Consider the following 23,906-nt stretch of genomic DNA (forward strand, 5'->3'; position numbering starts at 1 on the left):
AAAAATTGAATAGTTATGTAACTCTTCATACGTATCAACATATTGTGTTGTATACCCAGAAACTCGTAGTGTTATAATCATCGACGTTTATTAATATATGTCTATCGTATGTCTATTACAAATTGTGAGATTCCCATAGATGACAATAATTGATTAATAATAATATGCACGTTTTTATCATGTGTCAATTCCATAGATAAAGCAACCGTCAAAGCCATTGAAGGGGGGGTTCAATGGTCAAAGCATTATGTCCCTTGTCTATGATTATGTCATTCACACGTCATACAACCCATAGCAATTTATAAATCACCATAAAATCTAGGGTAATGTGAACTTAAAAAATCGTAATTTTCATACAATAAAGTAGTACATAATAAAATATATTAGCCTCAAATCCGTTCATTAATAAAAAATGTATTTGGTATCGTATTCGTGTTTATGAAAGAAGTATTGTCAGGATGCCTTTAAGTTACTTCGAATTTTATTTAAAATCAAGAAAGGTGATTCTATTACAATATGTGTGGGTATAATGGTTATATGATTTGATGATATGATCACAAGTTTTTATAGGAACATTGGATACAATGTGGATTTAATTAGTAAAATACAAATTTATGAGGTAAGTGACATTTACCCTGTTCCTTACGAAATTCGCACTTGAATTTATAGACATGGAGTTAACCCCTGAAAATATAGAAAGGGCAGTAAGTCTTTTTTATCAGTCAGAAACTAGACAACAAGCAGAGGCCCATCAGTGGTTAACGGCAGCCCAAAACTCACCACAGGCATGGCAATTTGTGTGGAATTTATTAAGTTCAAAAAGAGTATGCTTATGTGCTTTGTTTTATGCATGTTTTTGCTTCTTATTTTTCCTTTTTATTTTAGAGTTCAGAAGTTCAGTTTTTTGCAGCAACAACTTTACATACCAAACTTTTAAGATATTGGTATGAAATTCCAGAAGACCAATATATTAGTCTCAGGAAAAGAATTTTAGAATCTATTGTTCAGTTTGCAAATGGACCTAAAATAGTTTTAAATCGTTTATGTATAACCGTAAGTGCTTGTTACATAATGGTATATAATATTTAACTTAGGTCAAAATATAACAATTTCTTTAGTTATCAGCATACATCATTCATACAATTCCTACTCATTGGCCCAATGCTTTTGAAGAATTGGTGTCTAGTTTTCAACCAAATTTCTTTCCGAATATTGAGCCTGAAAGAGTTATATGGATATTATTAGAAATATTGACCGTAATACCTGAAGAGGTACATCTTCTTTCTGTTATTATAACTGAAATATTAAGTAACATTTTTGGTAGTTTCAAAGTATGACATTAGCAACTAGTCAAAGAAACAGGGTGCGAACAGTTCTTCAGACAGTTTCAAGGGACATATTAAGAGTTGTTGAAATGTGTTTATCACCCTTAGCAGGGGCAGGGTTAGTTTTGAAACTATTATAAATTATTATAAATACAAACATTATCCTATTTCTTATTTATAATATTCTAATAATTGGTTCGTTAGGTTTCATATGGCCAATTTAATGACGTACTTGAATTCAGCAAGATGTGCTTCTGCTTGGGTTCAGTTAGGTGGTGTTACTATAGAAGATTGCACACATCTCATGGAATTACTGGTAGATTTGACTTGTTTTATTTACTGGTAAATCATTTTAGATTTTAATTTATTTTAATAATGTAAATAATTAGGTACCTCAATATTTCATTTCATAAGGTGTAGTGAAGATAGCGATGGAATGGCCTCTGAAGAAATGGATTTAATAGAAGTCACTTTAGAAGCACTTTCATCTATTATACTGCATCCTCAAACCTACAAATACAAATCGTATGTTAGCAGACATGCTACAAATTTTCTTCAGAATTTTAACAAGATTTTAGAAAAAGAACGACACAGTCCAAATTCAAATAAGGTAGTAACTTTTTTCAATATAAACTAGGTCTATCCCCCTATCAGTCACTGTGAGCTCGAAACTGTTAGCACCATTTCTTCAAGTTATCGAAATTCACTTTTGTGAACAATTTGTTTAATCACTTTCTTTGTGTTAAAAATTGTTTGAAAAATTAAATTTAAAGGAATTGTTTGCAAATAGGTATGCAGCACATCGTACACTTCATCATAAAAAATTGCTGATACTAACTACGTAATACTACTTTGTCCTGTGCTGACAGCACTCATAATTTCTTTTATATATAATATTTAGCATTTTTACATTTGTATTAAATTTAAGGATATAGTAGCTGGAATTTACGGGTTGATAGTGACATTGGCAGATACACATTCGAAACAGTTTATAGAGGACTTGAAAATAACAAATGCTAATGGACGAGAACTGTCGATTACATTGCTTGATTGCATTTTAAAATGCTCCGATCTACCTGGAATGTACCCTGTAGATGAATCTAGTAGTACTCTTACTTTTGGATTTTGGTTCACCTTGCAGGTAAATATTTACAAAAATTAATATGATTTGAGACTAAAATTATCATAATTTCCACTGTTATCCTAGTTGGTTCAACATGAAAAATTTGGAATATTAAAGAAATAAAACTATTTTGCTTTTTAATGTTTCAGTTTATTAGAGTTTCATTCAACAATTTTTTCAACTATTTACACTTGAAGCTTAAACAGTTCCAGAGTGAAACTCTAATAAACAAATATTGAAAAGCAAAAGCGGATTTTCAGTTAAGATTATTTTCTGAATTAATTCTGTTTGCCTTTTAACATGTCTCTTCAAGCATAGATAATCGGCATATTATCGGCAAGTTACTTGTTTATACGCGTATATCATATGTAAATATTACCAATATATATGTAAAAAATTAATAATTTTTAGGACGATGTACTTTCTCTAGATACAGCAGAACGTACAGAACTTCTTTTTATGATAAAACCTTACTATAGACAATTGGTAGTGATTTTATTAAGAAAATCGCAGTATCCGGGATCATGGGAAGAGTCGGGCTGGTCTCTGGATGACCAGGAGGTTTTCAGATGCTATCGACAGGATATAACTGACACTTTAATGTACTGTTACAATATATTGAATGTAGAAATGCTGGATATTTTAACTTTTCATTTAAACGAAGCGATTTGTTCGATTAGCAGTGAGAAGGACTGGACTCCGGTAGAAAGTTGTATACATGCATTTTCTGCGATAGCCGAATGTGTAGAATATGAAAACTTATACCTCCCCAAGCTCATAACCACCCTAAAATCTATTCCGTACCATATGCTTAACAGTAAAGTGTATGCAATGGCTCTCGAAACTATCGGTTTGTCCTTATTTAAAATGTTATTTTATAATATTTTTAAAATTACAAACAACTATTATTGTAGGAGCTTATTCTGAATGGATTTCGGAAAGGCCGGAACTTATTAGTAACATAATTCCATTAATTCTAATGGGTTTAAATGAATCAGAAGTTGCCGCAAATGCAACTATGGCTTTAAAAGACGTTACACAGAATTGTCAAAAATTTCTCTGTCCTTATGCTGAACAAATATTGCAAACATGTCAGGTGAACTGAGTTTATTTTTTTGTTATACTTATGGACTTTACTTATGGTAAACAAAATTTTATTGTGTGCATGTATTTATGTGTAGGTTGTTTTGCAAGGTGGTCAGCTAAAATTGTCAGAGCAAGTGAGGATAATGTACAGTATTGGAAAAATTATGAGCCTGCTTCCTGTGCCAAAACTAATGGAATACCTGAATCCCATGCTATCTCCGTCATTTCAAGAAATAGATATGCTTCTTAAAACAGACCAGATAGTATAGTTACTTTATTTTTAAATTTTCGTACTTTATACGACACATTAGTTGATGAAAGTAAAAGTAACAAGTAAAAGTTATTAAAATTAGAACAAAATGTGTACAGTGTCTGTTTGGGTATTTAAATAATTATGGTTTTCAAACTATCTCTTTGAACCCATGCACATACGTGTACGTGTATTTTTCACATCAATTCTTAATGAGGGGTACAATACTTATGTATCTTTAGTTCGGTGTTGTTATATCCAAATTAAGACAGTATTTGTTGACAGGATACCAGCGTGACTTGCTCGATTATTTCCAAGCTAAAGATAATCTCATCTCTCTTTTGCACCCTACATATAAAAGCCGAATCTTATCAGGAACAACCAATTCTTACTATAGTGAAACAAACGCTACCGTTGTACATGGAGGTAGCAGCTCGATATTGCAAGGATTCTGATGTAATGGAAGTGCTTAGTAGTCTGCTAAAGCACACAATTGTCACCCTAATGGACGACTGCAAACCGATTGTACCTGATATTTTAAATTTAATAAACGCTGCTTACATTCAACATCCACAAACGAGTCTACTTAACCTGGCAAAAACGGTAATTTTTCTATTTTACTTGTGCATATTTATCTTGCCTGTTTATGTCCATTTTTTTATTCTCATTTGTAAATGCACATATTGTTCCGCTTTGTTATATACCGTTGTTTTCCGCAGATATTAGTGATGTTTGCAAAGGATGAAGAATACAGGAACTCGATGAAGCGTTTATTAAGTGAAATAGTAAATACAACACTACAAATGTACTCCCAGTTGAGTTCCAATAACAGATTATCGGAGAAATCGGATGTCACGGATGGTTTCTTTGCGATGTTGACCCAAATCCTGAAAAAAGAACCTACTCTGATAACTGCCAATGAATCTATCGATTGTTCAGTTTTGTTTCAATATGGTAAAAATTGAATATTTATTGCAAATGTGATAATTACACATTTCGCTTTTATTTTAAGCTATTATTTGTTTGAGTGTACCTGAAACACAAACGCTGAAAGTGAGCACATCTTTCTTGGTAAATTTTATTTCACAAAGCAGAGAAAATGGCCATGCAGACGCTGTTTTACAAAGCGGCGAATTTTTGTTGACTAGAATATTTTTAAATTTAGGTAGGTTGTGTAAGAGGAAAAAATACAAATTATTCTTTGATAATAATCAAACTTGAAGGTGGCAGCGGACCAAGATCTTCAGTGGAAATATTAAGTGAAATCCTTTTAACGTTAAATAAAAAGTACTGTGATAATTTCTCGCGATGGTTGCACCAGCTTTTGTCTCAAAAGGATTTTCCTTCGCCTAGGCTTACTAATCAACACAAAGAACATTTTATTAAGATGGTACTAAAGTAAGTTATTTTCTTTGTAACTCGATCATATATAGAAAGTTTGATAAAATAAAACAAGTCTAAAAACACTTTATGACACTCCTCATTTTGTGAAACATTTTTTGAAACTTGTGTTTTATTTCTTCAAACAATTGAATACGTTCAAAAGTCGTTTTGAACTACATTTTTTTTTTAATTTAGAGAGAAGGCAAACAAAAGGCGCTTAGCAGATTGTGTAATGGAATTTACCCTGATATGTCGGGGAATCGTACAAGTAGAATAAAGTGAAGTTCCTTATTTGGTATATTTGTCGAGAAGCTCTCGTTTTCGTTTTTTTAATAAGGCTTGCTCTACATCCTGCTGACTTGGAACTGGAACGTGGGCAACAAACCTTTGTTGGATTCCCGTAATCTCTATTTTGTGATCTTGGCCAGTAGTAAACTAGTAAATAAAAATCATTAAAATCAGCTGTAAATATGTTTAAATTTGTCGTTTAGTTATTTGCAGGAATTCCTAAATAAAATAAAAATAAAAAATCGTTTTTTTATATATTAACATTAACGCCTTGGTATATTAAAAAAGTATTTTATAAAAACCTCATTATCTTCCTCCTCCTCCTCCACAATATAAATGTTTTTTTCTTGTTGGGAATCATCTGAATTCGTTTGTTCTCGTTTTTTCTTCCATTCTTCTACTGCCTTTGTAATTGCTATAAATAAAATAATATAAAAGTAAAGGAGCAATACAAAAACACGGCATTAGAAATAAAAAGTTGGTTTTATAGGATGACCATGTTTTTTTTTGTAGGAAAAAACTTTCTGTCATCTTATGACAACCGGTACCAAAATGATTCTGTACCTACAGCTATTAGCTAAAAACTGCTCACCTTAAAAATAAAATTAAATTTACTGTCCAAGAGTTTGCTGTTGTTTCCTAATTAACTGCTTATTACTATATATTGCTACAAACTATTTATTTGAACTTGAACAAGCTGTAAGCTCAATACAAGAATTATAAATATATATAATTAAAAAAGACAAGAATATCAATGTATAAAAGCAATTGTAGTAGGGCTCTTAAACATTGTGCAGTTTAATGTGTTAAGATGCATAACAACATATAATTAAGAACGAGCTAATAGCATAAAATTTAACGAATTACAAAATTTATATGAATATATTGTATTTTAAGTTAAAACAAAACCCAATTTGGAAATAATTGTTTAACTGTTGTGTATGTAATGTATCTAGTGAAAATAAATACTTTACATGCTTTTTCAGTAAAAAACTCCAGGGGCACTAAAATACCATCATCGTCGTCTCTGTAGCCATAATAGTCTGCATCTATATCTTTCATAAGTTCAGCTCTTGTTTTTCTAGGAGGCAGAGGTGGTTCTTGTTCAAAAAGTTCACGTACACCTAAAACAACTGTTAAACAATTTGCCTCTTCAAAATTAATTTCATGTCTTATACCCGGTAAATCTTTTGCAGCCCCAAAGTACTTATAACCTCTGTTTCCTGGAACTTCTTTTCCTTCATGATCTAGCATTTTTGGCCCAATTTCAGCATAATCAGGACCTCCAAGTTCCTTTATTTGAGCTTCCCAATGACGCTTTTCTCGCAACAGTTTGTTAATTTCGTCATTGAGGTCTCTTATTCGAAATTCACCCAAACCTGCATTTTGAATCTGAGCCACTTTCTTCGCTATTTCTCTTATCACTTGCATTCTCCATTTTTCACATGCATATAAACTTTTGCATTCTGATGCAAGATAAGGTCTCCTCTTCACTTTGTGTTTTTCATTTTCGCCTAATTGTGCGGCACGCCAACGTGCTAATGTTGTCCTAAAATTGATTAATCGTAAAAACATAAGTATACGTAGTACACATTAAATAAAAATAGTATACGAATAACGTTTTATTAACAGTACTTGCATCGCTTTTTCTGCATTCCGTGCCATAATAATATAGCAATTTATTTTGACTATTACTGATATTTTTAGGACAAACTTTAAGGTTAAGTATCGTTAAGCATAGATCGTTAAGTTTCGTTCATAGACAGTATCGCAGATATTATTTAAGCCATAGAATACTACTTCCAGCATAGATTTAGATAGTCCAGGATACACCATAGATTATGAGTATACCATAAACATACATTAATGGACGTGTCTTGCCGTATGTCGTAATAATTTCTTTCCTGGAAAAGTGAGGGAGATGGCGTATGGTTTCGGACTGGTGCTATCTCTTTCATAACACGTTTACGCACTATACTGAGAGAGATGGATATTGTCCGAAACTTCGTTCCATCTTTTTCTTTTGTTGTACCACAATTCTGACCGCTAAGGCATGTCCATTAGTAAACGTCGATGGAGTACACGTACTGTATTCAATTATGCATTGAGCATATTCCATAGAAAGTATACTCATAGATAAGTCTTTTACTTTTACTTTGTCCTCTCATCGTTAGATGTCACAAGATTTAGTACCACGCCAAGCGACTCATCTATGACCCACTAGCTCTGTGATTACCTTCGAAAGTTCAGTTTCTCATTTAACCGGTTTATCACACGAATACATAACTATTTCAAACTTTATAAACTTCTTAATAAAGAAAATTAATAACAAATGGAAAATATGCATTAAACGATTAAACATTGCAAACCTTTACAAACTCAAAACTAACAAATTTCGACAATACCTACTTGACAATTAAGAAATATTTATTAGTGTCATTAACTAGACAATTATTTTCCCATTATGATATTCCAAATTTAATGTATTGCGATACTTACCAGCTAAGACAATGCCTTTAATCTCGAAAAAGAAATTTCGTCCTCAGAGAGTGATCATTCCCAAAGGTCTTGTTGATCCTGAAGAAGTGACTATTTTAGAAATTCCACTATGCTTAAAAGACGAACCAGTTGTAATAGCTAGAAAAAAAAATTTCCATCCAAACGATCCACACTCGGAAGAGGGTAACGATAGAATTTCTTCAGCGTGCTCATCTCAGGTATGTACGTATGTATGTGAAAGCAATAAATGCATTCGTTACTTAATAAAGTCAATAAGGCAAGATTTGTGAGTTAGAAATGAACCGTAAAGCACAAATATTTATCAACTTAAGTATACCTAAAATTATGCTCTTTCCATTTATACGAAAAAATGTATGAGTTGAAGTAATTATTCCATTTAAATTCTCAGGTGTCTCTTCCTTTATCATACGATCAAAATAATCGCCCTAACTCGGCAAAACCTGGAAACTTAAGACCCGTAAGGATTTAAAAATTAATAGATTTTTATCACTAGTAAGCATAAAATGGTTTTTTTTTGTTGTTTCAGTCCTCTGTTTGTGGGAATTGCCCTAACCGAACGTCGACGCCTTTTTCTCCTTCCCTAAGTCCGTACGTAATTTAATATCAATCATGTAAATAAAAAATTACGCAATAAGTACATATAATGGGTGTTAAAAAATCATCACATTCGCTATATATTATTGGAAAGACCGCAAAATTCTAAAAAACAATTATTAAGCTTCAAAGTTTGATCAAAACAACAAATCAGCCAACACACACCACTGCAAGTTGCCAATCAGCGCATGTGTAAAAATGCTTTGAAACTTTTTTTTTAGAATTTTGCGCTCTTTCTGATGATAATATAATAACCTGTATAGTGCTGGAACTAGAAACCGGTACGAGCATCGGATATGTCTGAAATTAATAACCACGTATTCAAAAAGAAACATCCGGTAGAAGTTTAATTAATTCTGTTTGAGTCTGCTCCGTTCCCTTCCTTACTTAACAACTTCGCTTAAGTAATTAAGTAGAACTTAACACACTGTCAATTAATTTTTTTGCATCATCAACAGAGAACAACTTCAGACTATGGAAAAAGAAGAGTGTGCTGCATTATTAAATGATCTTAATCAGTTTCAACAGGCACGCAGAAATTTAATTTTACATACAACGTCGTTTGCTAGTCATCCTACTTCGAGTTCGTTTATTAATAATAATAATAATAATAAAATAAGTTCCTAAATATAATTTATGTACCGGTTCAGTTTTTCAATAAATACCTACAAAAATAAGTTTTTTATTCAGGTTCAAAAGCTAATGTGAATAATAATTTACTATTAATACGTAGTAAAAAGTTACAGATAAAATTGTAATAGTGTGGCGAACCAAAAGCCAAACAGCGAAACAGCACATTTATATTTTATTTAATAGCTTCGCCTTTGATCGAGTAGGATATAAATGTAGTTTTTTCTTAAAACTTGGAATATTTTTTATAAAATAGCTCTCGTTCTTTTTCTCCTTTCTACAATCCTCTAACGTTCCGAGATAACGCAACGAATACTTTTGGGAAGCATTTTTCGCATCCACTTAAACATAGTAATTAATTTATAAAATTAATAAAACACATGTAATTAGTTATTATCCAACGTTACCTTGAACAATGCCTTCCTCAAATGTATTTTCATCGGAATTCTCAACATTTGTTTGACCCACAATCTAAAATTCAATAAGACAGATACCGACAATGCAAAAATGCAAATTAATTTTCACGTACCTGCATACTAATTTTCCTGTAATTAACATGATTTCCATACTGATTTATGTTGTCCCAAAATTTTCGTATTTCTGATACCTTGAGGTTTTGTATTTCATTTATTTCTTTTTGAACCCGATCAAAAATGTACTCGCTTGTGACAATCTCTGCCCAGTTTCTTTCTACTTCGTCTTCCAAGTCAATATCGACGCAATTTTTTATTTTAATCAAGTCCTTTTTTATTTCAAACATTTTTTTATTGCTCAAAGTCTTTAGAAGTTTGTGAACGTGCTTAATAAAATGTTCAATTCTTTGGTCCACATGCTCCGTTGAATATTTATTGACTTGAGCATTAACTGTTATCGAATAGCCGAGTATTCCACAGGTGTCACGAACTGTACAATAAACATTGTAGCCTAATTGTTCCTTTGTTCTAAGTATATCGAACAATGGTTCCTCAATCATGTGCTTAAAATAAAGAAATATATTTTAAAATTATAAGCATTTTTTAAAAATTAAAATATTTACCATTATAAATTCCATCGTTACACAATTTTTTATGGTGAGTAAACCTAGTTGATAATAATTCGTTATTATAGAATTCGCATCGTTCTTGTTAAACGATAACACTCTACAACAATGTTCACCCAAAGGTATTTGAGTGACTTCTACCTGAAATGAAGATACCGTTCAGAGATAATCTACAAGTACGTACAAATTAAAATTTGATATCTTTTACAATTATACATACTAATTTGTTACAAATTACACCAGCAATATTTTTCAATACTTATATAATAACTTATAACTTATTTCAAAATGTCTCACCAAGAACTGACGGCCTCTACTTTTCCTAAATAAACTTATAACCATTAACCTTTAATTTCCTTTCCTTTTTGTTTTTTAATAACTTACCGCAAGTTCGGTGTTAGAATCAAGTGGACCACATTCGACAGTTTTAATAAAATTCATCACTACATCGGTAACCACATTCTCACTTACATTGCCCTGAACTAAGCACTGAATATACATTTTTTTGAATAGTTTTCTTGCAAAATCTGTAACCATATCAGTCGTAATATTCACGACAGCATCATGTTTTTCGAGGAGGGAGAAATATTTGTTTTGCAAGATGGATAAACGTAAATCTTTTGCTAACTTGGATGGCTTTATGAACTGATTGTAGTATTTTTTCATCTCCTTATCTTTTACCGCCACAAACATTTCTTCAGTAATTGTATTGGGCAAGTTCCTAATATAATTTCCAATAATGTCGATTAATACTGGCAACTTTTCATCGTAGCCAGTCACTTTCATTATTATTCCCTTTTCAAATGGTTCAAAAGAGTACGATAGTTCGGCAAGAGTTGCGGGATAGCATTCTTCGGCTAATTCGATCACCAAAAAATCAACATACATATCTAATAAGCAGGAATTTTGAGCGTTATCCATGGCTAATGGAGTTATCAAATAAAAATAATAATACGCCAAAGGAAGTCCGAATTTTTGATCTCTACGGTACCACAACTCTAACACAGAATTCTGAATTATTTTTTGTGGATATTTGGGATGGTTTTCCGCTTTCGGCAAAAGTGAGAAGTTTTCTGTTAAAAATTTATTTTTTTCAGGCAAATGAAATTCAGGATAAGGTTTTATGTCTTCCAATTTTTTTATCATTTCCGATGATATTTCTGCAAAATGACAATACTGTATTAAATTATATACTCACATACAATGTATATATACAATATTTGCAGGTAGGGAGAGTGCTGTACCTACCTTTGTCTGTATATTCAGTACCAAACCATTTCTCTTTTTTATCAAACGTTTTATCGGAAGGAAGATTGTGAGAGAAAAGCATAATATTCATTTTATTAGGACTCATTTGATTTAATATCATCATAATGGCCTAAAATATAGTTCAAAAATTTCGACAGCACAATTTATGTATGTGTTCTTACTTCTGGATTATATTCAAAATAGAGGTCGGATCCGGTTAAGTAATCTTTAGGAGGATAAAACTGCATGCATTCTGATATTTCCTCAACATTATCAACCGCAGATTCTTCTTCGCTTAACTGAAACGAAGTTGATTCGATTCTCTGTATTTCCTTAAATATCCACTTTTGAGGCCCCTCTCTTTTCAACAAACTTATATAAGAAAAAATCGCCTCGATAACCTTTAATCAAAATCCTCACTACACTACCGATGATTATTCAATAATCATTAATCCTACACCGATTCACTTACTTGATGTGCTTTTTCACATCCTTGTTTTGTCAGAACAACTGTTATTGTAAACAGAGTAAACATTGAATTGTGTTCACAACCAGACTCACCATTACCAGCATAAACTGATAAGGCTAAAACCCTTAAATTGAGATGTAAATAATTATACTAAAAATTTTAGTGTATTTGCTTAAATATTTGTTGAAATGCAAGTTTAAAATGGACAAAATTTACATTAATAAAGCACACTTACTTTTTTCTTAGGTATGACAAAAGACTACCTTTGCCTTCATGACCAAGTAACCATGAAATGTAGTGGTGGGGTTTACAACGGTATTGATCTAGTAAAGAAGGAAGAGCCCATGTCACTTCTAACTAATGAAAAAATTGTCAACTTCATACATGATCACTTAATTAATAATTACAATTGGCATACATTACAAATGTCTTTCATTGGCTTCACAAAATAAAACTTATTGAATTTATCAGTTTCAAAGCAGTGCCTAAACTTTTTAAAGTCAAAAGAAGGTAGTTCATTATTGGGAACTGATGAAAAACAACTAATTACATTATCTTGAAGCACATCCAATGATATCTTGCCCTACAAAGCATAGAAATAAATTGAAAAGAGCAATAAAATGCAAATATTATTTTTATTACTTGTACAGCCACAGTCATTCTATGGGCTGAATAATGCCTTTGTCTAAACTCATGTAAAGCATCATATAATTTATCTTCGTCTACATTTGCCTTGAGAGTAATTAAATTTCCCCAGGAGAAAGAGTTAATGGGAGAATCTACTGTGGCAAAACTTGCTAACAACTGATCTTTTCGAAACTCATCAGAAGGAAGTGCCATCTGAAATTCTGAAATACAGTATAAATAATTGTTAACAATTGTTCCTTTACTTGCCTGATTCAACAGCCTCTCTTTCTCGAGTCATAGATTCCCTTTTCATTAAAGGAGCAATAAAAAACTGAGCAAATTTATCTAGGGCTTTGAACAAATGCTTTTCAAAACACTCAAAATAAAATGTTGTTGTTTCGCAGTCTGTAGAACCATTGTCTGATCCTCCATGTTTCTTAAATTTTGAAAATGTATTTTGTGATAAAACTAGTGTTGATGTTATACCTTAATGAATGCATCAAAATCATTTTCTTGAGGAAATTTTTTACTACCCATAAATACCATGTGCTCTACAAAGTGAGCTAATCCTTGAATTTCTTTAGGATCGCTAAAGCTTCCTACACCGACACATAATGCTGCAGCAGCCTATAATAAACATTTTAATAAAAATTGGTATCTCGAAAATTTCGCTACCATTTTTTCTTCTCCATGGCCTCTCTTTTTATCATGCTTCTTTCCACTTCTATAATTTCGATCATCTTCATCTTCCTCCCCACTAACCAGTAAGTTTTCCAAATCGGAATCTTCATCTTCCTCCTCCTCAGTATTTTCTTCTTCAGTTTCTGTTTCACTATCTGTTTGAAAATCATTAATTTCCTCCGTCAAATCTGATATTAGACACGCTGTTAAGCCATTTGACAAACGAATAACTCTAAATGTGAAAACTTCTAAGTGCTTTCAATGTGATCACTTTAGTATTTATTACCTGTATGTCTTCTTATCGCTAGCACTTTTTAATGGGGAGTCTAGAATTCTAACAACTTCACTGGAAATTGGCATCTTTATCCTACGAAAACTGACTGGTTTGGACGGTTTAGATGCAGACGAACTTGGATGTTTCTGATTCATTATTGCTAAATGAAAACATTTCCTTATATTTACAATACTATTTCCATTATTCCACCATGTTCTAGTACAATATTTGTTGAATTTAGGAAGGCAAAATATTACCATCAAATTTCATCATTTAATTTTGAAGGTTAGAACCATACATAATAGGTTAGTACCATAGATTAAAGAAAACTAAAAAACCATAGTTAGAAGCATAGATAGTTAGAACAGAACTATAGACTCTATATCTATGCACAGAACACACAATAGAGTACGTTCCACTCTCCACTCCACTACGCTCATAATATAATTGAAAATTCCATTCCATTCAGTACGTTAATTGAATCTTTTCATGTTTCTAATTTGTTTATGAGCGCCTAGTGGAATGTACCTATAACATGATGTATGTTAACTATAGATAAGAAGTTAACCTTCAGCTATTATCATAGATAATTTTATTATTAACATCTATGATTATTAATTATAATCAATTTTAATAAATTAAATTAATAACATAGCTGGTGATAAACTCAGTTTATTTAAAATAATGATAACATGAGAATCAAGATATTAACCAGATTATTTTTATCAAATTGTAAATGCGTTCATAATAGCTAACATCAGCGAAACAAAAATGCCTGAAAAAGTTAGCTTACTTAATAAATACATTACAATTTTTTTAGTTGTGTCTGGTTATTGGTTAGTCATTTTATATTTGGCATTATCTTATTTATTGATTACTACTAAATTGTTTTCAGGATTATATCTATTTTAACAGTGTTTGTTAATAAAGCACTTTTAAGTAGCATTGAATTGGAAGCACCAATGTTTATCGCTTTATTCCAAACAATGATGTCTGTTTTTGTATGTTACTGTATGAAATTGCTAAGCAAAGTCTTTCCATCATATTGCAATTTTCCGGACTCAAGTCCTTTCAAGAAAGAGACTTTGAAGGAGGTATTTTTTCCAATTCTTATGAATTAAAAGTAATGTTTGTAGAAACTAACTTAAAAAGTAATTTTAGGTTTTTCCAGTTTCTGTGTTGTTTACCATGATGATTGCAATGAATAATTTATGCTTAAAATACGTTTCTGTAACATTTTACTACATAGGTAGATCGTTGACTACAATATTTAATGTTGCCTTCACTTATCTAATTTTGGGCGAAAAGACATCTGGTAAATGTCTCTTCTTCTGTGCAGTCATTATTCTTGGGTTTTATTTAGGAGTTGATCAAGAAAGTCTTGCAGGCATGTATTGTATTTTATATTTACATCACAAAGATATTGATTAAAGTAATTCTAGGAAGTTTATCTATTAGTGGTACAATATATGGAGTTTTAGCATCTCTTTCGCTCTCCCTGTATTCAATTTTTACGAAAAGGGCATTACCATCATTAAAACAGGAAGTTTGGTTGTTGTCTTATTATAATAACGTGTATTCAAGTTTTCTGTTTGTTCTTTTAATGCTTACAAATGGAGAACTTTCCAATGTCTTAGAGTATAAACGACTTTATGATTACACGTTTTGGTTTATAATGATAATGGGGGGCATCTGTGGTTTCTCAGTTGGATTTTTTACTTCCCTTCAAATAAAAGTAAATCACATACATCATAATTTTATAATTTTATCTATATTGTTTTTATTTTTACTCCAGTATACATCTGCCCTAACTCACAACATTTCGGGAACGGCGAAGGCGTGTGCTCAAACTGTACTTGCCACTTACTGGTATCAAGAAAGCAAATCACTTTTGTGGTGGTTTTCTAACTCAGTTGTACTGCTAGGAAGTGCAGGGTATGCCAGAGCAAAACAAGTGGAAATGGAAAGGAAGCACAAAGAGTCCCTAAATTATGAAAAACTTGGCAGTTAATTGTTTTGCTGTTCATTTTAAGAAATAAACGATTTTTGCAGTTATCTACTTAAAGTAATTCCTATTAAGAAAAGAATAAAAGTGTCTTAATTCAATATTCTGTAAAGAAATATTGATGTATTTTTGAATTTATTGTGTGTATTGTACGTTCATTTAATTCCCGCACCTCGCTAGTAAGAAAAGTTCAAAATCCTCGCAGCAAATAAATGACCTCGGTCATACAACGTCACAGAAATAAATCAATATGAGTCGCTTTATTTGTGCATTCAATTTTGATATTTGTATACTGCAAAGTTTGAACAATTTATTAACTAACAGAAACCTGGTAAATCGTGTTATTATTGTGTTTATTATCAGCAGATAACACCAAAAAAGCATACTGAACGTAACAAAAAAATGCTAATAATGTAGGTAGCAGGTATTTCTTATTTTATAATTTAAAAAAAAAATTGGGTGAAGTAAAGACGGCTCACTTCCAAAATAATTATTTGTTTTCTTCTGAGAGTAAATACGGTTTCAACGCCGCCGGCGTGGGTTAACTAATTAATAAGTATTTTATTTGAAGTCTGCCCATTATGCAAAAACAGAAGTACGAGAGTGAAGTGCGCGAATGATGCGCGGCTACGGCGCAGCTAGTAGCTATGTCGGGTGTGCTGTCGCTTTCTCTAATATTTTTTCTTATATTTCAATAAAAGATTCAAAAAAACCGAAACGTCGTTGCCTATTTTCGTCAATTTATATTTTAACTCAACATCACCATCGGTGAAAGTCTCTCTTTAACTGAACACCAACGTCTGAGTGATTAGTAAAGTAAGTGAAATAAATGAATTATTAATGATCGTCATTTTATATTGTCAATAGTGGTGCTAAAATAAAAGCACAAAAGTTATTACTTTCATAATTACATGTCTCCTGTTTTTTCGAATTTTAGAAAAACAATCATGGCAGATTAGCTTGTCGTTACATCTAATTGCATGATGTAAAAGCACTATTTGCCTTAACACATTTACTTATTATTGTACTGTTTGTCTTAATAATTCAAATTAGCTTTCTTAAAAAATATTTCGTATGTAGACACAAAGTGATTTGTTTTTGCTGCTTTTGTTTTGTTGACATTTTTACTATGACAATATTTAATTTCCGTTTCAATAAGATAATTGGCGTGCTAACAAAAAAAGTATTTTGTCAAGTAGTAATAAGACCCAACTCTTTTGACGCAACTATTTATAAATGTTATAAGATTCGTGGTAGGTACAAAGAGTAAGTAACAATTTATAATTATACTTTTAAAGCATAACTTCATAACTGAAACATTCGCATTTCCTGAAGTTGAATAATAATAAAATTAAAACAATAACTTCTTTATCATTTCATTACTCTTTCAAACATACTTATATGTATACATATGTATGTATAAACAACGCACGCCACCAAAACTAAATTTAGGTCTTATATTATGTTATAAATGTATAAAACTATGAAATTTTGCATATAACGAATGAATTTTAATTACTACCAATACATTATACCTTTAAAAAAATATCAATGAATTTGCATTAAATGGGTTGGTTCGATACTTCACTTTGTCGCTCAACATTATGAACGTTTAGGCAACAGAAAGAACACGCATGATAAACGAAAAGTGACAATTGCCTACGTTGAGATATGTACGAAATAAAGCAGACATCAAGTCGCACATATATTTTAGTATACGAGAAAAATGAACAAAATTATTCACCTGCTGAAAAAAGGAAATGCGAGCCTAACATCGAACTTGTAAAATATGAATAAACAATTGATTGTATAAGCTGTTACTTGTTAAAACTTATCCATAAGGAAAGTGAGTTTCAAGAAAATTTATTTATTAAAATATAAACATCCGAATGTTTTGTTTCAGAGGGCGAAGATGAGGAATTGCTTAGCGTTTTGAAGAGTAGTTATTATTTATGTTTAGTTAGTATATAAAAAGAAATAGAAAAGGACGAAATACCCAAATAAACATTCTCCTGGCTTTCCAACAACGATTAGTAGGATGAAGAAGGTTGGAGAGTAGCGGTGATGGGTTTTGGGCATGGATAATGAACAGCCTCATCAGGAGCTGGTTAAGTGCGTGGTGGTCGGCGATACAGCTGTCGGAAAAACTCGTTTAATTTGTGCAAGGGCTTGTAATCAACAAGTTTCTCTTGCGCGGCTACTTGCTACCCATGTACCGACTGTATGGGCAATTGACCAGTACCGTATTTATAAGGATGTAAGTCAAGTATAAGACGTATAATAAATAAACTTACTTGTAGATTATTTTTTGTTGTTGTAGGTTTTAGAACGTTCTTGGGATGTGGTGGACAGTGTAAATGTTTCGTTACGTCTCTGGGACACATTCGGGGATCACGAAAAAGACCGCAGATTTGCATACGGCCGTTCCGATGTCGTTCTACTTTGTTTCAGCATCAACAATCCTGTCTCCTTGCGCAACTGTCGTTTGATGTGGTACCCAGAGATACGACGTTTCTGTCCGAACACGCCAGTTCTATTGGTAGGTTGTAAAAATGATTTACGATTTATGTACCGGGACGAAGCATACTTGAGCTTCTTTCGCGATCGTAGCCCGTTTGTGAGGGCGACGCGCAAAAGTGACCTTGTCATGCCCGACGAGGCCCGTGACGTAGCCCGGGAACTGGGCCTTTACTATTATGAAACGTCCGTCCTAACTTATTACGGCGTTAACGAAGTCTTCGAGAACGCCATCCGAGCCGCACTTATTGCCCGAAGGCAGCAACGTTTCTGGCAAACTAATCTTAAGAAGGTTTGTTGTTGTATTATTGAATTAACCTTATATATCCATTGTTAAATTATTATTTAGGTTCAGCGGCCGTTACTACAAGCGCCGTTTAAACCTCCTCCACCACCAAAACCTGAAATAAAAGTGGGTGACAGCGATTACGGGGATCATCTTCGATACCTATGGATCAATCGCTCTCACACAGATCTCGTTCTCGTTGCGGGTTCGGTAAGTATTATATAACAGCAACATGTAAAGGTTTAACATGTAAATTAAACTATTTCAGGTAGGTTTTCCTGTTCATCGGTTCGTAGTTGCCTCGGCAAGTCCAGCATTTTATCGACTCCTGGCGCTGGAACTTAATGCTGACATAACTCGTAGTACCAGCGATTCTAGTATGGTTAGCTCTTTGGGCGACTTCAGTGATGACACAGAAAGTCTTATAAGGGCTGAACAACGTATATGGAAACGAAGAGCTAGCTGTCAGACATTGCCTCCAGGAAGAGATCTGAACCATCCCGCATTTCAGTCCATCCGCAGTATTCAGTCTGAAGGACAGACGGTGGTAACCCTTGGGAAAATGATTACTCCGATTGCTATGAAACAATGCTTACAATTCATGTACACAGGCATGATTGATCAACGACAAGTCGATTTTCAGGTAGGACAAAATCTTTTATTCTGATTCGTGTGTCGTATTATTGTGTATATTTCGAAATTTATTATTTAGGAAATCCGGCACGCAGCTGAGTTCTTAGAAATCAGTCAATTATGCGATTTATTGGTAGATCTGCAACAAGGTAATGCAGGGGCGTCTGCCAGACAGATTCACGAGTCATGTCTGAAACGAAAATTCCAGGACGTCTGTCTCGATCAAAATCTTTTTGCTGACATCGTTTTTGAACTAGACGACGGTGCTTGTGCAGCTCACAAATCTATGCTCGCTGCTCGTTGCGATGTGATGAAGGCAATGTTCAGCGGCGACTTTCGAGAAAGTCAAGCCAAAGTGGTAACTACTTTCTTATTTCTATCTGAACTAACAAAAGGTTATAGTTTTTTCCATGATTCGCTCTGAAAGGAAAATGAATGTAATCGATGTTACTGTTGTGTTTTAGATTGAATTTCCTGGTGTCAGAGAATACACATTTCATAAGTTGCTCTGTTATATGTACACCGACGACATTCCACCCGTTTCTGCTTCAAGATGTGTTAATCTTTTGGAGCTTGCTAATCGGTTATGCCTACTTCGTCTGGTTAATTTGGTCGAAAAACGTGTCATAGAAGACTTAGAGCACATGCAGAATAACGAAACCATCGAACAATGTCTTCGACTTTTGGAACCGGTTAAGGTAAGTAGTTGTATCCGATTAAAGTCTCCTTTTGGAACCACTAAAATAAGCATTAAAAATTGTTTGTATTTTTAATAAAACAACATTGATACCATTTTCATTGCATATACCAGTTACATAATGCTCATCAACTCGCCGACTGGTGCATGAACCATCTTTGCGTAAATTATAACAAGTTGTGTAAGATGTCGCCGCGGAGTTTGCGTCTTCTGCACCCTGATAATCAGGCGTACCTGGTGGAGCACCGTTGGCCTCCAGTTTGGTACCTCAAAGACTATGACTATTATCAAAAGTGCATGGTGGAACGAGAAAGAGAAAACAGACACACCCTAAAATCCAACTCAGGCTGTTTATGTTTTTCGCGGAAAGCAGAGTCCGATCCTGCGCTCGCGGGCCATTTTTAAGCACTTCATTTGTGGCATTCAACCAATTCCTATTCAGTTAATTTAAACACCTAGATGTACAGAGTGTAGTGAAATTATAAACACTAGAACCATGTTTAGCTCCCTTTCACTGTTAATTCTTTTTTTTTTATTAGTATTATCAAAATTATTAACAGATTATCAAATAAAAACTTATTCAATTATCTACACTCTGTATTGGTAAAACTGCCAGCCAAGCAACAAACTTGGTACAGGAAGGAAACAGTTTCCGGCCTCTTTTATTAGCAGTATACATAGTGGCAATTTTGATACACTTACACTAGTTCCCAGTGGCCTGAAACTGTTCTGGAGATAATATTTTCTATATAAGCGCACACAATTTCGGCTAAAATAAAATATCTAATTGTCCAAAGGAAAAAATGTAAAGTTTGGGTATTACTGTAGAAAAATAAAATCAACTTTTGAATGTCCAATTACATTCCTTCTTTTTGCACTGCAATCTCATAGACCAAAGAAACGATAAATCGAACAAGAGCTGTACAATGTTTACTAGTTAGTCAATTTTCTTCGAATAATAATTATTATCAAACATGTACAGTTAATAAATTACGATTACCTTTCTGCCAGATATTTGTGAAGATTATCTCCTAAAAATCCAACAATTTGCTTGTAGTAGTGTACATGTTATCAATATCGTGAAATATTAATTGTAACTTATTTCGTTAGTATTATCGAATTGTATTTATAAAATCGTTTCTTGTGTCTTTTATACATAATATTATAGATTCGTGAGTGACTATCGTGAGTAAAAAAAATTGCTGCCACATCATCTAAATGCCTAGAAACTGTTAATGCAAATCATATAGATACCAAAAAAAGCAATATTAAAGTTTCTTTTTCCATACACAATTTTAATACCAATATTAAGAAAGCATGTCTAAATGCAACTATGTTGTTCTCTTTTTATCTATATGTTGAAGAAAAATGTAGTATATTATTTTCATTGATACTTATTTTGATGGCAAATGTTTTGTAGTGTTTTATAATACATATTAGAAACCCAAAAATTAACATTAAATGTTTTCTCTATATTTAAACGTTTTATTGAAGTAATTCATACCCTAACGCACAGATGTTGCTTAAACTTGTTTTAATAAAAACTTTTCTAATGAAGTTTCAGAAAAATACTTCTACTACTACTACTACTACTCTAATTGTAAAGCAAGATTCTTAATTTCACTTTTACATTCATCAAAAGCATCCTTATAATCATCTTTTTCTCTTATTAATACCATTAAACAACCACGTTTTGTCCCCAGTGCATTTCCCAGATCATACCTGGATGGAACATAACAATAAGGAATTTCTTTATCCTCACAAACACCCGGAATATGTATCATTATTTCCACAGGAGAAACATCGCCGGCAAAAATTACTAATCCTCTCTCACCTCTCCGTATTCTAGACTGGACGTCTTTTAATCCATTCCTTATGTATGTTTTGTGTTTTAACGCTACAATTACACAACAATCAAGCATATTGTAAAATAGGAAAATTGAGAAACACATCATTTCACCTTTTTTTATTAATTTAAATATTTTCTTTGCAAGTTTCTTGGATGCCATGGGTTTTGCTATGACATTAACGTACTTCAACTTTTCTTCGTAGGACAATTCAGTATCCTCTGTTTGTACTGTCAAATTATTTATATCTGCGTCAATATCACCCGCAACTTCATTATGTTTGATTTTTCCCATTTTTTTTCATTTAACAAAAATCAATTAAAGCCTCTTCGTAACCAGCACGTGTCGTAAACCAACAACAATCTTCGTGGTTATGGTGCATAGACATGTGCATAGATTAAAGATGATTAAAGATATATATATATACAGTTTGTAATCTATGGTTATGGAGGTTGGTATGATGTTGGAGTAATCATAGGGAGTACTATAAGTGTCCCAAAAATTTGGATAAAATAGTAAGGCGCTGTAATCACTATGTTGGCTTAATTCAACACATCGACCTTTACTAGGGACATGCCTTAGCGGTCAGAATTGTGGTACAACACAAAAAAGAGAAGGAATGAAGTTTCGGACAATATCCATCTCCTTCACAATAGTTCGTAAGCGTATAATGAAAGAGATAACACTAGTCGGAAACCATATGCCATCTCCCTCACTCTTCGAGCCAAGAAATTATTACAACGACATACGGCTGAGGCACGTCCATTAATATATGTCTTCTATAGGAGCATGATTGTAGTTTACCATTCGATGTCAGCGCTCCCTACAATTTCTACAAATTTATGGTATTAGTGAACTAATGTATGAAACTTATCTATCAAACACGAGTATAGATACAAGACTATCAAATGTCGTTTAGTCTCCTGTACCGTTACTAAAACATTAATTTATTGTGCCTTACTGTTATTATATCTATTTCAAATAAAAATACAAAAATTTAAAATATTTGCAGTAACGTCATTAATCTTAATTCATGAACTTGGTAAAAGCATTATCTATGATCAGAGTCCATAGATAAGAGTCAAAAGCCCTAGCCGGCAAAATAAAACCACCAGACATTCCAATGTCATGAACTATTTTTATTCTGAAAAAAGAATGGCGAGTTATAGACATTTTTTACGTCAAAAATGCTACTAATTTGCCCCAAATCTGGTTGATTACTGATCTTTTGTGTGCATAAATAACGTTAAATTAAAGTTAAATAGTGAAATAAATGTTGTGTGAGTTTGTTGTAAGTTAACTAACGTTATTTGTGAAAATTTCAAGAAATTAAAAGGTAAGAATGCAGTAGAAACAACTTTCTTAATTTTTATTTTTCGAATTGAAAAATGCTACTCTAAATAAAATAATAGCAAGTGCAATTTGCGCTGTACTCTGTATTCACATCATTTAAAAAATATTTCTTATACATATATTAGCGTCCACTTGGTATAAATACGTGTGCGCTAGAATAAATGTATTTTTGTGTGTATAATTCTGTTTCATACGTACGATATATGTAGCTATCTACAGTACAGATTATTTAATTTAAAGTTATACACGTTATTAACAGAGAATCAGTTCAATAGAGCGGTTAAAAAATGCTCACGAACTTTCAGCTATGTCGTTTTATTGTTCCTAATCAGTTTAATGTCCTCAAATTCATATAATATATTAATGTAGTGGCTAATGGCGCTCCGCCCACACACAGAGAAAAGAATCAGTGAAAATATTTTTCCTGCAATTACAAGTAACCATGGCATTTAAATTTAAGAGAGAGAGATTGTGTGTGAGTTTTAATATTATCACCAGAAGTTTTTAAGATGGTTTAAAATTATTAGTTTTTACCTTTTTTAATTATATGTAGGATGGTGAAAACAGATATTATTTATTTATTAATAAGGCAGTTTTCAGAAGCCTGCAGAAATATAAAAACACCTGTGTGCAGGGAACTGATATCTTAAAATTAAAAGTAGTAAAAAACACTGTATTGTCCTATAAAATTGAAAATAAAGTGTTCCTGACATTAATGAGTTAATATTTTACCTAACTTATCTTTTCTTTTACTTGATTAAATTGTTGTGTATTTGTAAAAGTGTGAGTTTTTGTTTATTCTTAAAAGTAATAAAAGTATAAATGGAATGTTTGGAACAAATGAGAATTAAAAGTGGTCTTTTACTTTTTTAGAAAAATGGTAGTATCAGGGGAACCAAACATTAACAACATTATGGGAGGGATTGAAAATACAGGAGGGGTTAGGCTACATAATCACAAAAAAAAATTAAAGCAGCGGTAAGTATAAAGAGTGAAAACTTTAAAATGTCTGAGGCTGTACTTGGAAGGAA

The 23,906-nt window shown here is 32.4% G+C and overlaps 8 protein-coding genes across 12 annotated transcripts in view; 4 read left to right on the plus strand and 4 right to left on the minus strand.

Moving 5' to 3' along the window:
* Nucleotides 1–282: 282 nt before the first annotated feature.
* Nucleotides 283–5,465, plus strand: LOC108743259 (importin-13). Of its 5 annotated transcripts, none has more exons than XM_018478757.1 (17): nucleotides 283–520; nucleotides 571–619; nucleotides 670–824; nucleotides 886–1,053; nucleotides 1,119–1,271; nucleotides 1,325–1,443; nucleotides 1,530–1,667; nucleotides 1,740–1,935; nucleotides 2,254–2,466; nucleotides 2,860–3,298; nucleotides 3,363–3,544; nucleotides 3,630–3,797; nucleotides 4,070–4,387; nucleotides 4,504–4,738; nucleotides 4,797–4,949; nucleotides 5,008–5,182; nucleotides 5,363–5,444. In XM_018478757.1, the coding sequence occupies exons 3-17, from the start codon at nucleotides 672–674 to the stop codon at nucleotides 5,442–5,444; spliced, it is 2,892 nt and encodes a 963-aa protein (XP_018334259.1). In that variant the 5' UTR covers nucleotides 283–520; nucleotides 571–619; nucleotides 670–671. The 5 variants fall into 5 exon arrangements, with proteins under 5 accessions (XP_018334259.1, XP_018334258.1, XP_018334260.1 ...); XM_018478756.1 differs by having other exon boundaries at nucleotides 283–500; nucleotides 562–619; XM_018478758.1 differs by having other exon boundaries at nucleotides 283–500.
* LOC108743260 (pre-mRNA-splicing factor ISY1 homolog) lies at nucleotides 4,542–7,211 on the minus strand. The gene is made up of 6 exons (XM_025976266.1): nucleotides 7,095–7,211; nucleotides 6,634–7,004; nucleotides 6,430–6,579; nucleotides 5,758–5,870; nucleotides 5,411–5,602; nucleotides 4,542–4,671 (listed from the first exon to the last, which is right to left on the minus strand). The coding sequence occupies exons 1-5, from the start codon at nucleotides 7,118–7,120 to the stop codon at nucleotides 5,456–5,458; spliced, it is 807 nt and encodes a 268-aa protein (XP_025832051.1). The 5' UTR covers nucleotides 7,121–7,211; the 3' UTR covers nucleotides 4,542–4,671; nucleotides 5,411–5,455.
* A 298-nt stretch (nucleotides 7,212–7,509) lies between these two features.
* Nucleotides 7,510–9,230, plus strand: LOC108743238. The gene is made up of 4 exons (XM_018478715.2): nucleotides 7,510–8,172; nucleotides 8,364–8,432; nucleotides 8,502–8,563; nucleotides 9,028–9,230. The coding sequence occupies exons 1-4, from the start codon at nucleotides 7,966–7,968 to the stop codon at nucleotides 9,194–9,196; spliced, it is 507 nt and encodes a 168-aa protein (XP_018334217.1). The 5' UTR covers nucleotides 7,510–7,965; the 3' UTR covers nucleotides 9,197–9,230.
* Nucleotides 9,231–9,235: 5 nt separating this feature from the next.
* LOC108743237 (nardilysin-like) lies at nucleotides 9,236–13,843 on the minus strand. Its single transcript, XM_025976254.1, has 16 exons — nucleotides 13,550–13,843; nucleotides 13,258–13,495; nucleotides 13,069–13,209; nucleotides 12,850–13,018; nucleotides 12,598–12,803; nucleotides 12,374–12,538; nucleotides 12,191–12,312; nucleotides 11,959–12,079; nucleotides 11,669–11,887; nucleotides 11,487–11,616; nucleotides 10,619–11,398; nucleotides 10,547–10,560; nucleotides 10,236–10,379; nucleotides 9,729–10,175; nucleotides 9,607–9,670; nucleotides 9,236–9,540 (listed from the first exon to the last, which is right to left on the minus strand). Exons 1-16 carry the CDS (start codon nucleotides 13,795–13,797, stop codon nucleotides 9,368–9,370), a joined length of 3,381 nt encoding a protein of 1,126 aa, XP_025832039.1. The 5' UTR covers nucleotides 13,798–13,843; the 3' UTR covers nucleotides 9,236–9,367.
* A 330-nt stretch (nucleotides 13,844–14,173) lies between these two features.
* Nucleotides 14,174–15,680, plus strand: LOC108743241 (GDP-fucose transporter 1). The gene is made up of 5 exons (XM_018478717.2): nucleotides 14,174–14,373; nucleotides 14,433–14,631; nucleotides 14,699–14,924; nucleotides 14,980–15,272; nucleotides 15,333–15,680. The coding sequence occupies exons 1-5, from the start codon at nucleotides 14,309–14,311 to the stop codon at nucleotides 15,546–15,548; spliced, it is 999 nt and encodes a 332-aa protein (XP_018334219.1). The 5' UTR covers nucleotides 14,174–14,308; the 3' UTR covers nucleotides 15,549–15,680.
* A 1,926-nt stretch (nucleotides 15,681–17,606) lies between these two features.
* Nucleotides 17,607–20,532, plus strand: LOC108743239 (rho-related BTB domain-containing protein 1). Its single transcript, XM_018478716.1, has 7 exons — nucleotides 17,607–17,799; nucleotides 17,863–18,351; nucleotides 18,409–18,555; nucleotides 18,614–18,988; nucleotides 19,058–19,336; nucleotides 19,443–19,676; nucleotides 19,790–20,532. The coding sequence occupies exons 1-7, from the start codon at nucleotides 17,620–17,622 to the stop codon at nucleotides 20,078–20,080; spliced, it is 1,995 nt and encodes a 664-aa protein (XP_018334218.1). The 5' UTR covers nucleotides 17,607–17,619; the 3' UTR covers nucleotides 20,081–20,532.
* On the minus strand, nucleotides 20,516–21,913 carry LOC108743242 (H/ACA ribonucleoprotein complex subunit 2-like protein). Its single transcript, XM_018478718.2, has 2 exons — nucleotides 21,636–21,913; nucleotides 20,516–21,572 (listed from the first exon to the last, which is right to left on the minus strand). The coding sequence occupies exons 1-2, from the start codon at nucleotides 21,814–21,816 to the stop codon at nucleotides 21,265–21,267; spliced, it is 489 nt and encodes a 162-aa protein (XP_018334220.1). The 5' UTR covers nucleotides 21,817–21,913; the 3' UTR covers nucleotides 20,516–21,264.
* The window catches only part of LOC112903874 (H/ACA ribonucleoprotein complex subunit 2-like protein), a 9,904-nt gene continuing 6,513 nt past the window's right edge, over nucleotides 20,516–23,906 (minus strand). The window contains exon 3 of the mRNA XM_025976258.1: nucleotides 20,516–20,675. The gene's annotated coding sequence lies outside the window, so the exon portion shown is untranslated. The remainder of the gene's footprint in view (nucleotides 20,676–23,906) is intronic.

This window comes from Agrilus planipennis, unplaced genomic scaffold (genome assembly GCF_000699045.2).
Source record: "Agrilus planipennis isolate EAB-ADULT unplaced genomic scaffold, Apla_2.0 scaffold369, whole genome shotgun sequence".
NCBI lineage: Eukaryota > Metazoa > Arthropoda > Insecta > Coleoptera > Buprestidae > Agrilus > Agrilus planipennis.